The sequence below is a fragment of the Varanus komodoensis genome, unplaced genomic scaffold (assembly GCF_004798865.1).
Source record: "Varanus komodoensis strain SLA01 unplaced genomic scaffold, ASM479886v1 scaffold59_1, whole genome shotgun sequence".
Lineage (NCBI taxonomy): Eukaryota > Metazoa > Chordata > Lepidosauria > Squamata > Varanidae > Varanus > Varanus komodoensis.
The window spans coordinates 1,984,535-2,000,822 of record NW_025336221.1 but is presented as its reverse complement, the minus strand read 5'-3'; the positions used below and the strand labels follow the sequence as shown (position 1 = coordinate 2,000,822).

Below are 16,288 nucleotides of genomic sequence, written 5' to 3'. Positions count from 1 at the left end.
AATGTAGTTTCACTGATTCTTTTGAAATATCAGACTCATGGCGCATATGCATTCACTCCCATCTTCATTTGGCAATGGCTCTGAAACGGAGCCTCTGATCTTGCCAACATCAAAAGCCTGGTTTGTAAGATAAGGTAATATTTGAAGTTCGCTCAGCAGTATTCCCCTGTGTCCAAAGTAAATCCATAAATAAGATATAACCAAATAATAAAAAAGCCCCTTTCGTCTCTCTCTCCCCTTCCCTCCAATCAAGAAATGGAAATTTTAATTTGCCTGATGCTTTGTGGCCAACACCAAAAAAGAGAGATTAAACAAAAACACAATATTGATCCTTGGGGTTAAATCTAAATTCAGAAGAAGAGTGTATGCATTTTATTTCTGGGAAGGCCACCTGGGAGCTGCCATGAAAACACAGTCCGGACTGTATTGGTTACAGACGTCTGTAGATTCTGTCTCATGGTTTATACCCCACCAAAGCTATTGTACATGCAACATACAGACACAGCAGGTCAGCACCGAACAGTTTAGCAGTCACCTACTATCGGACAGGACCAGGATGCCAAGCCCCTGAATCACAGGTGGTGCATCCACCACAGCAGTCACGGAGTTCACTCTTCCGCCAACCTCTCCCCTTTGCCCTCCCGGCTGCTTGCTCAAACTTTTCTTTCCTACACCCATATAGCAAGGAAAGAAATTCAAGCCCAAACTTAGTGCATGTCCTGGTATTACCACAACTAGCAACAGCTGCTTGAGCCTATCAACAAACTCTCAAACCTGAGAGCTTGCAGCATTATTTAGCCACAGAACTCCAAAAGGAAGAAAGTATTCCAACTGTGTGCATGCACACAACTCTGCTTCTCAATTCTTAGCAACTGCTCCTTTCCTGACAGGCTACAGCCAATTTCTCAACTCCCTGAGTGAGAGGACTGTGGAGTTTGGGATCTGCTTGCAGCAGGAACAGACTTGATGCCAGAGTTTTGGTAGGTTGCTCTTTAAAGTCATACAGCCACTCCAGATCCCATTGACAGCCACACTGCCCCACAAACCCCACTCCACCTCTCCCCATCCCAAATATTGAAGCTCCCAGCAGTTTAATCAAGCAAGCTTCCCCTGCTCCTCACAGCCTGTACCGGCTATTGTCATGGTAGGAAAAAACAGCCAGCCTCCTTTCATGCAAGGCTTTATGGGGAGCTCCTATTCACTTGTTCAAGTAAATTTCAAAGCGGCCTGCTACCCTCTTATCCCCTCTAAGCTCCCCTAGACTAACAATAGGCTGAAAGCGATTCAGTTAAGCCTTTCATCCACCATGCACTTTATTTCTCACTCAGTGCTCTCATCTCTGGAAGGCCCTACAATTGGCATCACTGTGAAGAGAGGGTATAATCCCAGCCCTGCGTGTCCCAAGTGACCCAACACTGGTCCAGAAATGACTAACCCAATGAATGCTCTGTTGACACATGAGCACATACAGGCCACCACAAACAGCCAGCCAGCAAGCAGAAATAAAAAGTGCTGCATTTAATGATGGTGGTGGTGCCAGGGCTGTTCAATCAGAGAGGCGGGAATCTGTTCTTCTTTAGCATATTTTTAAAACTAGCTATAGGTTTCATATAGTTATAGAGAGTTCTAAATTGGGCTCTAGGATGCAGTATATAAATTTTAAAAACAAACAAAGAAAATGTATATTTTCCAGAGGCTGGTGCTGTTCATCTATTGCAGCAAAGCAACAAAGAATCCTGAGGCACACTTTAAAGACTAAAAAAATAATCCTGGCACAAGCTTTTGTGGACTATAGTCCACTTCATTAGATGCCTCAAGTGTTATGGAGAGTTTCTTTTTTAAGCATTTATTTTTATCACTGATTGTTGCCACCACCACCCCAAAACGGTTACAGCAGTTAAGATGTGTTTTTAACATCAGATTTCAAGACTACAGTTAGTACAATGACAACACAATTTTTCTACACATGTTTACACAGAAGTCAGCCCTGCTGTTTTTAACTGGATTATTCCCAGTGTCAGGATTAAGCACCTGGACTTAGGGCTTCAAAAGAGCATAGGGGCTTAGAGGTGGAACTCTAAGTTATACCAAATGGATCAATTCTTGAAAAGTACCCTTTCTGTTGTCCATTTTTTAACATACCACCACCCTCATCTCACAGCTCCCTGGGATACTTAGGCAATAAAGCACAGCTTCTTCACAGCAGCAAGCAGGGGGATACAACCAGACATGAGGAAGGGGCAGCCAGAGAAGGTAACTGACAAGCATGTCTAAGTAAAATATGTCTAGTTGCCATAGGTTACACAGATGTTTGGCCGATACAGGTGATCTTTTTTTTTAATCCAGAGAAAACCAGGATTTTGCACAACAGCTTGTTCTTCCCATTCTTCTTCCAAGTACTCACAAAAATCACTTGTAATTGTATCTCAAAGAGCCCGCCCAGCCACCCACCCTACAGAAAGTCATCTAGGACCAGCACAAGCAGGACTGGCTCTTCAGGTCAGATTCCTAAGTTCAGCAGCAAATTCAGAGAGCATTTTCTAGAGGAAGCAATTTATTTTTATGGCTCTTAATTAGATAATGGTACATCCAGCACTAAAAGCAAGGTCTGAGGCAATGTTGTGGATATGGTGACAAGGTGATAGATATGTTCCATAGGTCAGAGGCTGACTTGCTAATCCTACTGGGAGAACTAGCTCATTCACATAGGGCTGGATGAAAGTTTCTGTAAAGTTGTGGAACTAGAAAAGCCAAATTATATACCAACAGCAAACTCTGCTGTGCTCTGAATTCATTTCACTTTATATAGTGGTGAGTATCCAGCTGAAGTCTGACTGGCTATCAGCATTTTAATCAAATTCAAATCAGAAATACTCAAAATTATTTTAAGACCAACATTTTTTTATTTGTCTGAGGACAATACTTACACACTACTGTCTGTCATTGACATGGAATCATCAGTAAGAGCATCACTAGATATTTCACTATCATTTGCACTAGTGGCAGGAGCAAAGACATAGCCGGAGTTCACATGGTAAGGGTTAATAGGATCATTTCTCTTGAAGGACCTGGAGGTAAACAAAAAATGGGAAGCCCAGTTATTCTTTTAACTCTGGAAACAGACATGTGAAAACACCAAAGAACAATGGGCTAGCTAGAATATTACACTCAGGGCAAACTACAGGCTTAGCATCCCCAGTAATTGGAATAAGCCCCACCAATTTCAAAGGAACAGTTGGAAGTAAGAGGTGTCTAGAATGAATCATAGCCTACATTTTCTACCTACTGCTGTACATATAAAGTATTCCCATATAGTTTCACTAGTAGATCTGCCTCCACTACTTTAAAATTATTGAGTGTTACACCATGTAGAAACAATATACCTAATTATAACAAGATTTATCTTTTTTTATCCCACCCTTCATCCAAAGAGTTCAGTTCCTATTGTATCTCCATGACAGCCCTGTGAGATAGATTAAACTGAGAGAAAGTGATGAGCCTAAGTCACCCAAGGATCTTTGTTTCTAAGTGGGTGCTAGAACCTGGGTCTTCCTGATCTTACACACACAAGCTTGTCCACCATGTGGGTCTCAGTATGGAAAGGATGGCAAAAGTCTAGAGAGGAAGAAAGGCCATTATAAAACTGTAATATATTTATGGTTTTTCAGCAGAATCCCACACACGTTTATTCAAAAGTATCCCCACTGAGTTTAATGGTCCTTGCTCCCAGTTAAGTGGGTATAAGATAGCAGTCTTGCTTGTTCTCAGTATGGCACACGAACATTTGTCAAGTCAATTAATGCAAGTCAACAGTGTGACAGATTGCTACATTTCTGAGAAGCATGGTTTAGGAACATAACTGCCATTGCTTCATTGTGCTCCACAAAGTTGACAGATCGTGGTGTGCAGTCCACCTTACTACAGTAGGATGGTACTTAGTTGGAATATCCTTAAATAAAGTTTCCCTGTCTAGACTTCAAAAATAACTTGGAAGAAAAAACTATCAAATCCACTATGTAACATTTAGGATTAGTTCCCTCCAGCACTCAACCTACCTCCCTACCTCCCCAACCTGGTACTCTCCAAATATTTTAGACTTCAACTTAATACCAGCACCAGCACTTGTAAAAAAATGCTGAAAGATGTAGTCCAAAACATCTTGAATATGTCAGGTTAGGAAAACCTGGTTTAAACCTTCCTACATGAATATTCTTATTGCTTGTTCATCTATAGGATAGGGAAAGACTTTGGACAAATGAGTTCTTATGAGCTGATTTCCTTGAAAGTGAATTTCAGTCATGTATTCACTAAGTGGCTTTAATGGCATATCAAATGCTCTCCAATCTCTTACAGGAATAATTACTTTACTGGCCTACTTTACAGGGCTGTAGAAAAGACTAGGCTGAAGTGCTTAGGAAACTGGTGCATATTAACTGTTACTAAAGGCCCACAAGGTCTAGGCTTAAAGGGGCTGCAGAACCATGACATAAATGTCAGGAACTCGCACCAAAGGTCTGTAAGTGTCAAATATCAGAGGATCCTGCTGACAGGTTAGGTGGAGATCAATCTTTGCAGAACCAAATAATAGGGAAAGGGCAAAAGAAAGAGCAAACTTCAGTTTTGTATTTCCACTAAACTGGTCCATTAGAAGGGGTCACTGCCATCCATTTCTCCGTGATTATGTGGGACTAGCAAGGCAGCAACACCCTGAACAATACAGGGAAAGCAAGAGGGATTGAGGTCATGTCTGCATTTTATATTCTGTATTTACACACTATACAGACTTTTAAGGTTTGTTTCAGGATCGAGTATGATTTACAGGAGTTTGCAGGACTGTGATAACTGTTCATAGCGGAGGATTTAGATCTTGTTTATAGACACCACCATCTTCAAATACACAAGCCCCAAATGCCTGGAATCCAGACTGAGTTTACCAGATGTTCCTTATTTAACCAATCACCCCTTATTCCAGATGCTTGCTCCACAGAATAGGAAAAAAGGACACCCCTTATTTCAAACATATACCACTTCCATAACATTCCACAGAGGAGACATCACAAGAGGCCAGACCACATCCCTCATTCTTAAGAAATTCAGCTTGGCAACTCTGATCAATCCAGGCTTTTCTCTTCTTGAGAGCTGTTCAGTTTTAAGGGAGTCACTTGCTTAAAATTAGAGTCACTTGCAAGCAACTTGGGAGGCAAGAGGCAAGGGGGTGGGGGAAGGGTGGCTCTTTCAGGACGAAACAGAAGGAGAGAAACTTTTTTCGAAAAAAAATCCCCCAAGCCACTTTCAGAGATGCAAAGCTTGATTTAAGTGAGCAGCCCGGTAGTCTTAATGAAAAGCAGCACTTCCACAACCACGAGTATTCTAGTCCCTTTGTCTCCATTTGCCCTGGTTACCCACTTTCGACCTCTTCAGTCGTCTTTACTCCGCTCCCTCACAAACGAGTCTCCTCGCCCCCACCCTCCCTTCACTCCCCTGCTGCGTTGCATTCCTCTGTTTCACTGGCAAGAGGAAAAACATGAGCCCTTGCAAAGGCTTAAGCAAAGAAAGAAGGTGGGGAGGATGGTGGGGCGAGAAGAGAGAGAGGAAGAGAGCGAGGTGGGAGAGAGAGACAGACGGACAGCCAGCCCCCTTCAAGTTATGATGGCAAACAGCGTGAGTGAAGTTCTAGGCCTCTGTCTCAAGCTGACCTTTGCAGGAGGCCTCGCTGCAAGAGAGTCAGGTATTTAAGCACAGCTGGGATCACATTCTTTTCCAAAGCACACAAAGATATTGCAGTCGGAAGATCAAGACATTCAAAAGATGATGGTGGGGGAGAGGAGGCGGGCAGAGGGAGAGAGAGAATGAAAGAAAGAATGGGAGATAGCAAAGAGTGACAGAAGTAGTAGTCAGATTGGCCCCACATGTTTCCAAGTGAAAGTTACTCCGCCAGCAAAGCAAGGCAGGGAGGGAGATCCTAATTTTGTACCTTAGAACGGCCGCCTCTCCTGACAAAGGACCCATGTTTGTAACGTTCCAAGGACATTCTTCACACCACTGTGAGATCTGAGTTTTCAGGGAAGTGGGGTTAAGGAAGGGAAGGTTGAAGCCTTGTCTTTTTATTACTCTCCCTGAAAGTGTTTCATGTCCTGCTTTAACAAAATCCAGGCCCATTAGGACTTATTGTTCTAGTGTATCTGGTTTCAAGATGCTCACCATCTGTACAGAACCAATGGTGGATCCTGCCAGCCTCACATTTAAAGGTTACAACCACCATCATGACAAAACAAGAACAACCATTAGTGATGTTTACTGTTTGTCCTTATGAGAGGGTTAAGGGGAAGCGCTTCACCGGCTCTAGGAAGTCCCTTTAGAGGGTTCATCTTCTCAAGTTAGGCTGAACTTCAGAAGTACTGCTCCAAAGTTAAATGCATTTAGAACTACCTCAAAATCATCCACAAAAACACAAACACAAGAAACTGCTGAGGCATTTAGTGGGCAAAATAACTTTTTCAGAACTTTGACCAGGGGTGGGTAACAATATTTGTCTACAATCATATAATTAAATAGATTTTTAAAAACCAATAATAATCGAAGTTTGCTCTCTTAAAAACAAATCTACACAGAAAATCCCTGTGTACATTAAGTAAACCAATTAGAGATGTTTTCATAGTTACTTAAAAAAGAAGAAAAAATCTTGACCACACTACAACCTTAATTGTAGCCAGATGCTATCAAGTTCCCTTCATGGAGTTTTGATTTCTGTGTCAAGCACTGGTCTCTAACACACATTTCTGCACACATGCACTCTCAAAGGCCACCCCCATCTTAAGATGCTATACGGGAAAGTGCTTTCAACACTTAGATAGACATTGGTCTCAGATGGACATTGCCCTCCATCTTCAAGGTAGGCCCTTGGTCTCACATTATTACCTCTTCCCTTTTAAAATGACATTTAGTATGTCACTCCATGTGCTGTCTTAAGGAGCAGAGCTGTATCACAGAAAAAGTACAAAGAACTAATGTTTTCAAGGAAGGTTTTTCTGGTGGCCTTGCAAAAAAGGCAGAATTTAAGATTCTTTTCAGGGGGTTGTTTACCTCTGTGCAAAAAGCTTTAGTTTTGGAACCTATAGCAACCTACCCTGATCTGGTGTTCTCCAGATGTTTTAGACTTCAAACCCCATCAGCTCTAGACATCATTATAAGAAATCCTGGACATCTTCCCAAATGTCCAGAGGATATCTGGCTGGGGAAGGCTGATCTAGAGAGACTTTGCAAAATCAACCAGTTTGACTCCACTGTTACTGGGGGTTTGGGGAACAAAGAAGGTGGCATTGCATGACTGCTACTTTTTCAATCAGATAACCTGAAAACCCAAAGCAGCCCATCCTGCCCATGGTACATTGAAGAACCTGTGAAATGCTTTAGCTCAGCTTTTCCCATTATGGTACCTCCTGATATATTAGACTAAAACACCTATCATCCTTTGCCAACTATAGTCTAACACATCTGGAGAACACCAGGGTGGTGAAGGCTGCTGTAACTGGAAACTACTAAATTGGACTCCCTTAGTAGTTGAGAAAGTTTCATTTGAAACTGCAGCCCATCTATCTGGTGTATTCTTTTGGTCAGGAATATTGATGGCCAGTTTATGTTGGCAACATTTATAACTTTCACATGGAGCAAACATGTGGCATTCCTCACAAGGTGTCTCCCAATGGAATGACAAGGTATTGTATGTGTGTGCCCAAAGGTGCATTAATTCTTCTCTCTTCTTAGTAATGGCATAACTAGATTTTGATAACTGAAGCCACCATGATTCCAGCAAATTCACACAAAATGATCTCCAATCAGCAAACTCTTTGGAGTCAATGGAGAGGAATTTCCTAGAGACAGCTTATTAAGCGGCAAAGCCAGCTGCACTGAAGTTACAACAGACCTTAACAGAGAGCAAAGAGTTTGTCTTCTTGGGTATAAAATTGCACCTGAAAGGGCAGTTTTATGCATAAGAACTTGTGCATGAATCTGACATAAAACTTTTTGGTTCCACTTTAGTTAGCTCAGTATAACAAAAGTGGAAAAAACTTCATGATCAATGTGCTACTTGTAGGCTAGTGACAAACTGGATGTATTTGTCTTGCTGCAGGAACCCCCAAATGTATCAAATATACCATTTAACACATACTAGATTGGTTTGGGTGGGGTTTGCCAACATTAACTTCATGCTATAACTGAAACCGAGGAGCATAAAAATAGATGAAAACTGTTACAGCTTCAACCCTCTCTGAATTTGACATGCTAACCAGCCTTCCTGGTACCCTCCAGATGTTGCTGGGCTGTAACTCCCATCCTCACTGGCCGTTCACCATGCTTGCTGGAGCTGGTGAGCAGTATAGTGCTGGGCAACTCTCTACATTTGATGTGAAAAGGGGTTTTGTTACCTACAAGTCAGGGAGTATATAGATGGATTCAAGTAATAGCTAAAGGGAAGACATTCTCCTTGGAAGAAATTCTCCTTGTCAGCCTTTAGTACCAGAAACAGGTAAACTAGCCCTTTAACAACAATCTTCCACAAATGGAAAAATATTAACTTTAATATCTTTGCAAGCAGAGAAGCAGCAAAATTGGTGGCCTCTTAGCTTGAGGAAACAGTTTCTTAGCTAGTTGCCTTGGGCAACATATAACTGTGAGATTGCATCAAAAAAACTACTGCTTCTCTTCTGTGGTGCTGCACTTCTAACTGTTGAAATGTTTGAGAATCTTTATTGAGGTCCAGCCTACAACCAACCTTGTGAGGTATTTCACAGCAGGCTTGCCTAAGAGTGCACAAGGCATGGCAGTGGTAGAACTGGAACTCAGTGTCAACTCTGACAAGCCTCAATTCACTCACCCACAAGCAACATGGTGAGGGAAGAGTCAAAACAAGAAGCAACTTCTTGCCTCTTGGGAAAAAAAAGCACACCAAGCCACATATCTGCTGCCCATAAAGGCATAAATACTTTCAGCATAAAGTGACCATCAATACATGCCATCCAAAAGCATCCATGTGAAGTTGAAGGTTCAAATGAAAATTTCGTAACTACAGAAAGTTTCCTACTTTGCGAACTCCAAACCAGAAAAGCATCAGAATCCATGTCTTCTAGCTTCTGTTGGCACTAGAGTGCCAGAAGTGTCAATGCCTTCCACAATTTTTTCTCAACCTAGACTGAGGTAGGGGGTGAGTGAGTATAGATAGCTAAACAGGCAAACAAACAGAAAGAACCACTTTTAAGTTCTGGGTAACAGCAAATTTAGATGTTAAACTTATGTAGCTGGAATAGGTCACAACTCCTGAGGCCCCACAAAGAAAGTTACTTGTTAGGACTTCAAACACAGAAACATTCCTTTACTGGCTAATACTGTACTTAGGTAATAACAGAAGTTTTGCCAAGCATCTCCTGCCACAGGGATGAAATCAACAGGTAACACACTGATGTCATTTGCACAAGCAACAACTGGAAGAAGCTTCTTATAGATTTGGAGCCCCTCCAGATTTGCACTGGTGTCAGTGAAAGCTGAATTAGAACCAGCTGTCTTTCCAAACCTATCACTAGAAAAGACCATAAACTCTGCTGCTTTTCTAAAGGGCAACCAAGAAACACAACAGATGCAATTCGAGAACCCTCCTCTTAGAGGCAGGCCATAGTTGAAACAAGCTGCAAACAGAATAGATGCCTGAAGTCCTTTGATGTCCATGAATCACAGAAACACTCACAAAAATTCCTGTAAACCAGATGTCAAATACTTACCAGATTGAGAAGGAAACTTCCAACACAAGACAGAATACACACAATAGAGGGAGCGAGCAGGTCCTTCTGCTCTACAGATCCTTGTTCACCCAATTCCCATTTATGAAGGGGAAAGGGAGGGGAGAAAGAGAGTAAGGTGTCAGAAGCTTATAACACTTATCATGATCAGAGAGAGAAAGAGAATAAGATGTTGCCTTTCTGTGAGAAACTATTCTTGCCCACTTTCTTCAAACTACATAGCAATGAAAGGGAACATATCACTCCCCTGGGTTACCATGGAAAATGCTGAATCTGAAACAGAACCACCTTCTAATGGAGCCTGAACTTTATTGATACGAAAGGGCTGTAACTTGCTGCTAGAGCTTATTCACTGCATGCAAAAGGTTTCGAGGACACCCAGCAGCATCTCCAGGTAGGACTAGCAAAGACCTCATTCTGAAATTCTTGAGAACCACTGCCAATCCAGAGTAAGTGTTACTGAACTCAGTGAACCAATGGTCTTACACGGAACAAGGCAGTTTCCTATGGATTTTGAACTCGCACTCTGACCTGACAGGTAGCATACCACCTCCAGCTGAAACCATTTATTGGCCAAGTGTATTTCCTTTGGTTCACCATACTACCAAACTAACACAAGATATCCTCAAGGACGGTATGTATGTGTAATCACCATACATTGTTGCCTTGTAAGTGACTTGGTTCAGTCACACAGGTTACTGCAATAATATGGAGTTTCTTGTTCCAGTGTCACATAATTGCTTCCCATTTTCTACATATAATCCACATATTTCAACACTAGCTAGGGCTGAAGCTGGCAAACTAGTATTTCATTACTCATTCACATGCCTAGATGGTGCTCTTCCCAGTTCCTCTTAATGTGGTTTAAAGTGGTAACAATTAACGCATGTCTCAAAGAACAAGAGTCGCTTTGAAGTTCTTTTTTGATGTCTAAGAGAGCTTTAGGGTCTTAAGAACCACAATGTACTGCTTTCTTTATTAGGGAGAAAGGCTGCCATCCCCACAAGCCAGAAATAAATGCCAAAGTTTTAAGGTAAATTTAAAAAGGAATCTGTAACAAAATCTATTTACAACAGACATACAACACTGGTGATGGGTATACATGCCCACTTTACAAGACTTCCTAAAGAGCAACAACTCCAATATTAATTCAAAACTATTTCCTTACCTGAACCCATTTTCCACTGTTTCTGTAGCCCGGACACTTGCTGTAGCCCTCAGTGTCTTACTGGACAGCCCAAGTACAGATGGCAAGAGTTTGTTTTTAAAATCTGCACAGCTCCATTCCTCCTCTTCATTCAAAGTAGGGAGATAGCCACAGTCCACTTTTAAGCTTCCCAGTCCATTGCTGCTCATGTAAGCAGGATTTTCTCCCCCACTCCTTACATATTCGAGGTATATATCAGAAGTTAAAAACATCTGGTAAGCATTTTCCTCCATCACTGTCTGAATCTCAGTCTGTGCCTGGTCAAACATTATAGAATCGATCTGCTGTTTCTTGATACTATCCCTTATGTAGGTTTTAGTGGCAGGTTTGAGCTGCTTGGAGACAATGCTGTTGTTCTCGATGTACCTTTTGTAGATAGCTTTGGCTACTCTTAATGTTTTGGTATCCTTAAGGTCCATCTGCCTGAAGCCATTGCAGGCAAACCAGAAATCTAAAGTATCCACACATTTCTCCCTTTCCAGGAAGGTCCGGAAGAGATAAGCACCATCTTGATCTCCCAGTAAGGAATGCAAGGATTTGGTCCATCGTGCTAGAGGAGAGTCTGGAGATGCACTGCCTTCTGGCTCCCCAAGACCATCCTCATTCCTCCTTGGTGTGGAAGAAACTGACATGGCCTTGAAGCTTTGGTTTTTCATGGCAAACAAATTGGCAGCCAGGTGGCATGGTGTCTCTCCTTCTTCCCCTGGCACAGGGGGGCGTGGGGCATCCTCTCTGAAGCTGCTACTGGGGTCTGGAAGGTGAGTCAGCAATGCTGCACTGCTCATGGTTCCTGGAGTTCCTTCTGGCAGAGCTTTTTTTCTTTTTAAGTTCCTCAGGAATCTGTGTGCCTCTCTCTCTCTCTCTTTCCTTTCTCAAGTCAGCAGGGGATCCTCTGAGTCTTCTCTCTTGAAGGAAAAAAGGGGGGAAGTATTGATCTAATCAAAACCAGATCCACCCAACATCAAAGACAAAAAGTAAACAGGCTTTTCAACTCTTCACATTAAAATAAAGAGGCAACCGCAGCTATCTGCCGCTAATCAAAAGTATCAGATACGCTTTTCAAAGAGAAAGACTGAACTCTGGGCACACTTTTAACTTTGGTGTGGAGGGAGCAAAAGGGGAGTTGGAAACAGACCGCTTCTTAATTATTACATTGCCTATAAAGTCAAAACATGCAAAAAGAAAACCATCATGAACTTTTTCCTCCTACTAATGATAACATCTGAGAAGTCCCAGGATCTTGGATCTCTGCATTGTTATACCCATTTTGCACCACAAAATATCCTTCAAGTTTTGCCTCCCTCCCTCTTTCTTTGGTAGATAACTCAAGGCAAAGAACAAAACGTGCTCTCCTCAGCATCTGGTTTCCATTTCTCTCCCCCTCCAACTCTTCAACTCCTTAAACATTTAGATTATGATCACCAGAAACCCTTCTAAGCACAACACTGGATGCTTCTCCAAAGCTGCACATTAAGAAAGTGTTTAAAGAAAATGGGAAGAACAAATTAAACCTGACCAGAGTTATCTTAAAATAGGTCCAATTCATTTCAGTTGTTTTTCACCTGAGCTTGGTTGTTATACTAGCCACACATGTAAAACTTCCACCCATTGGCAGCAAAGGATTGCAATTCTGCTCCCATCCCTTGATTCATTCTAACCTGGTCAAGTTCCATCATTAAGCACTTTGTATTACTTCCCAACACCTTTCAGTAGGTTGTACAGCACAGAAAGGTCTTCCAAAGCTCTCTACATACTTTCAATAAAATCAACAACATCCAATCTAATAAGAGTTCACAACTAATCAGAACATATAAGCAAGTCAGTTCCCAGGTTCCAGTAACCCCACTAACCTCTCCCTCACCACCCAAAGACAGAAATTAACACAGAGAGAGAAGTTCAATGTGCTGTTTTCGCCGCTCAAGCAACTTTTGCTACAGTTTGGCTTGCAATAAAACCCTGTTTCAAGAAGAAGAAGACAGCATTGCTACTCTCCTGCAATATACCTGAACAGCAGCAGACAGTCCAACTGGCTGTTATATCCTCAAGCTCTCTCTCCCTACCTTAGATCAACCATCACATCGGATCTCTCTCTCACACTCTCTCTCACTCTCTCTCTCTCACACACACACACACACAGTGTATGTGTGTCTGCATGCATGTGTGTGTATGGGGCTGGGTGTCGTCGCTGCCTTTAGTAATAAATTGTTCTGTAAAAAGAAGAATTTATAGGCTGTGAGGCACCATGCCCTCAAAGAATAATCCTTAAGAGGGGGTTAAAAAAAATTAAAGAAAAAATCTCCAGAAATGGCGACTGACTGAAAGGAGTGGGAGAGGTTTGACGAGAGAGCTCAGGAACAGCAAAGAGGAATGGGGTGGGGGGGAGGACGAGAAGTCTTAAAACCAGTTGCTTTTCCCAAGTCCTGCACAACAACTGACCCCTAAGTAAGCATGCAGTGCCTCTTTGGAGTTCACAGAGGGTGCTGATTGGAATGGGAGGGGTGTACAAGAGGAGGTGAGGGAAGAGAGACAGAGAGGCATCGCATCCTCCTCACTACATCTTACCTACAAACAAAAATACATCCTGGGTCTCTAGCTCTCCTGCCAAACCAGAAAACATTATGGAAAACAAGAACACAAACCCTTCCCACTTCACTGACCGGGGGGGGGGGGGCTGTGGAAGAACCCCCTTTACCACCAGATATCCCCCCTCTTCATCTCCCGACGCCTCAGTTGTTATCATGTTTATTCATACAAACCCTGATCTATCTTCTTACCAGGCTCTGCTTGCTCATAACTAACACATAAATAGCTTTCCTTAACAACTTCAAAGCTCCAGCCAAGAGGACATCAAAGCGATCCGGGAGAAAGGGGAGGGAGGCAGGCAGGCATCAGCCAGCTCGGGAATCACATACATTCTTTTACAACTTACCATTGATCCAGTAGTTCTGGTGGGGCTCTTTTTCCGCCCCCTCCGTAAACGGGCGCTCAGCACTTCCTTCAGAATAGCCCCCCTCACACTCAAATTCGCCTCCTTTAGGAAAGGAGAAAAATAATCCGCAATCTCGAGCCGATCTCCCCCCCTCTATATTTTCATCATCCACCTCCTCTCAAGCTTCGCAGTAGCATCTGAGAGTAAAAAAGGGGGAATGGGGGGTGGATTAGGACGTTGCAGGAAATGTATAAGTGGAGAGAGAGTTCAGTGTGATCCTCTCCTCCCTCCACTGCCCCCTTCTTCTTTAACCCAAAAGAGAGGGAAAAAAATCAAAAGACCTGATCCCTCCCCCACTTCTCCTTACCCCCCACCCACCCCCCTTCTTTCAACTCAGGTCCTGTTTCAAGCAGTCATTCCATACACCAAATGTCCTCCGGGCTATTCCAACAAACACTGAGCTGTGGGTTTAACTGTGCACATCAAAGTGAACAACCGAGAGAACGGTCCTGTAAGGGAGATAAGCGTCTTTTCTGCAACACCTTCCCCCCTTTAAAAACACACACACATACACACACACACACACAAAACATGACATAGAATAAAAGACACACTTCTTACTGGCGCAGTATCAGCCGAGATGCTAACACTGTGTACAGGCATGTGCTAGAGGGCTAATTATTTTGTCCCCCTTTAGAGATTTTATTTTTTACGCTAAAGCTTTTAGACTTAGATGAGTATTATTATTATTGCCTCTTCAGTTGTTACTAAGTTGCCAGGACCTTATCAAAGGGAAACAATCTCTAGCCAACTCCCCCAGGCTTTGGAACGTCAGAAGTAAGTGATCCTGCCGCCCCAATCGTATTATCCCTGCAATTCTCTCATTGCTGCAGGAACCTTAAAGGGACAGGCAACATTCCCTCCTCCCGGTTCTGCCAGCTCCACTCCCTGCCTTTAACCCTTCCGTTGCTCAAGCAACTCAACCCTTTCTTTGCAAACTATCATTCCTTCCCCCTACTCCTTCCCCCCATGAGATAAAGATCAATTGCTGTTTGAACTCTCTTCCTTTTATTTTCCCATACAATGCAAAGCAACTGCTGTATTGCTCTTTTGGAGGGGGAGAAGGCGGGAGGGAGGAAAGGAGGGAGGGGGGACCGACGGTCAACTTTAGTAGTGCAAGACTGTGAAATCATTTTGCGGTATAACCCCCCTCCCCCACGACCTTCTTCTTTAAAGTTTCATGTTAGAAAATTGGCCTTTTCCTTTTCTTTCTTTTTATTCTGCATCTTAACTAAACAATATCTGATTGTAATATAACTGGCACACCAACAAAATTCTGTTCACTCCCCCCCATATGTTAAATATTAAACAGACACGGAATGCTTTAGAAAAGACTTAGACAAAAGGTTCTAATTAGAGATTGGATCTGGCGTGCAGGTTTCAAGCCAATCCACCTCCCTTCCCCCATTATACTCAGTTCCCTTATGAAGTCTGGATCTGTTGTCTTTTAGGGGGTTTTTATTTTATTTTATGGGCAGTCCCAGAATACAGAAATCCAAAACCTCTGAACTTTATGGAAGTTCTATTGCCACAGTGCATCTGAACTCAGTGATTCCATTCTGTTTTTCTCTTCATTTTAATTTACTCCTTTATGCACACACACACGCGCACACACATTTTTCTTGTCTCCATCTATGTGCTTAATTCAAGGATTTAATTTTTAATTGCATTTTCAAAACAAGCAAGACTAATAACCATGCATAAAACTTGGCAACTGGTGTCTTTTTCTCAATAGTAGAACGATTGCCTTTAATCATATTATTATAATTAGTTTTTATCATGCAGCAGAGCCCATTGTGCTAGGAGCTGGACAAATACATGGGAACCACAGGGCTTTTTTCTAACTGAAGGCACTCAAGAGGATGTAGATGACTTGCAGCCTGATCCTAAGAATGTTTACCCCAAGCCTACTTCCATGCAAGTGAGCATGGATTGCTTGTTGCCTTGGGACAAACAGATAAAATTCCATATGCACATTTCTTGGAAATCCTATTGAACAAAGTAGGGCTCACATGCATCATTACAGTTTATGTATGGCAATCCACATCGTGTGCCAGGTGCTTTCCCCAGCATTTTCCCCTCCAGATCATTTGGTCCTACATAGTTACATAAAATTACCCTCTTGAATGAGGAACCAGATTTTCAAAGGCAGAACCCTTCCTGGTAGTAGAAACTTAGAGGGGGTGGAACTGGAAGGAAGTACTTTCATTTAAGTTATTGTGCCTCCCAGTTCTTAGTATAAATGCTTATTCAGAAGCAAGTCTCACTGAGGTTGGTCAGCAGGGCTTATGTCAATGATTC

The 16,288-nt window shown here is 42.5% G+C and overlaps 1 protein-coding gene across 2 annotated transcripts in view; it reads right to left on the bottom strand.

Moving 5' to 3' along the window:
- AXIN2 (axin 2) overlaps positions 1-14,185 on the bottom strand; it is a 47,979-nt gene extending 33,794 nt beyond the window's left edge. For both annotated transcript variants that reach the window (XR_006416577.1, XM_044449562.1), the window contains exons 1-3: positions 13,928-14,185; positions 10,960-11,903; positions 2,928-3,068 (exon numbers count right to left, since the gene is read on the bottom strand). Coding sequence is in view for 1 of the 2 variants with exons in the window: in XM_044449562.1 (XP_044305497.1) it covers positions 2,928-3,068; positions 10,960-11,783 (965 nt within the window). In the remaining variant the exon portion in view is untranslated. The remainder of the gene's footprint in view (positions 1-2,927; positions 3,069-10,959; positions 11,904-13,927) is intronic.
- Between the last annotated feature and the right edge of the window lie 2,103 nt (positions 14,186-16,288).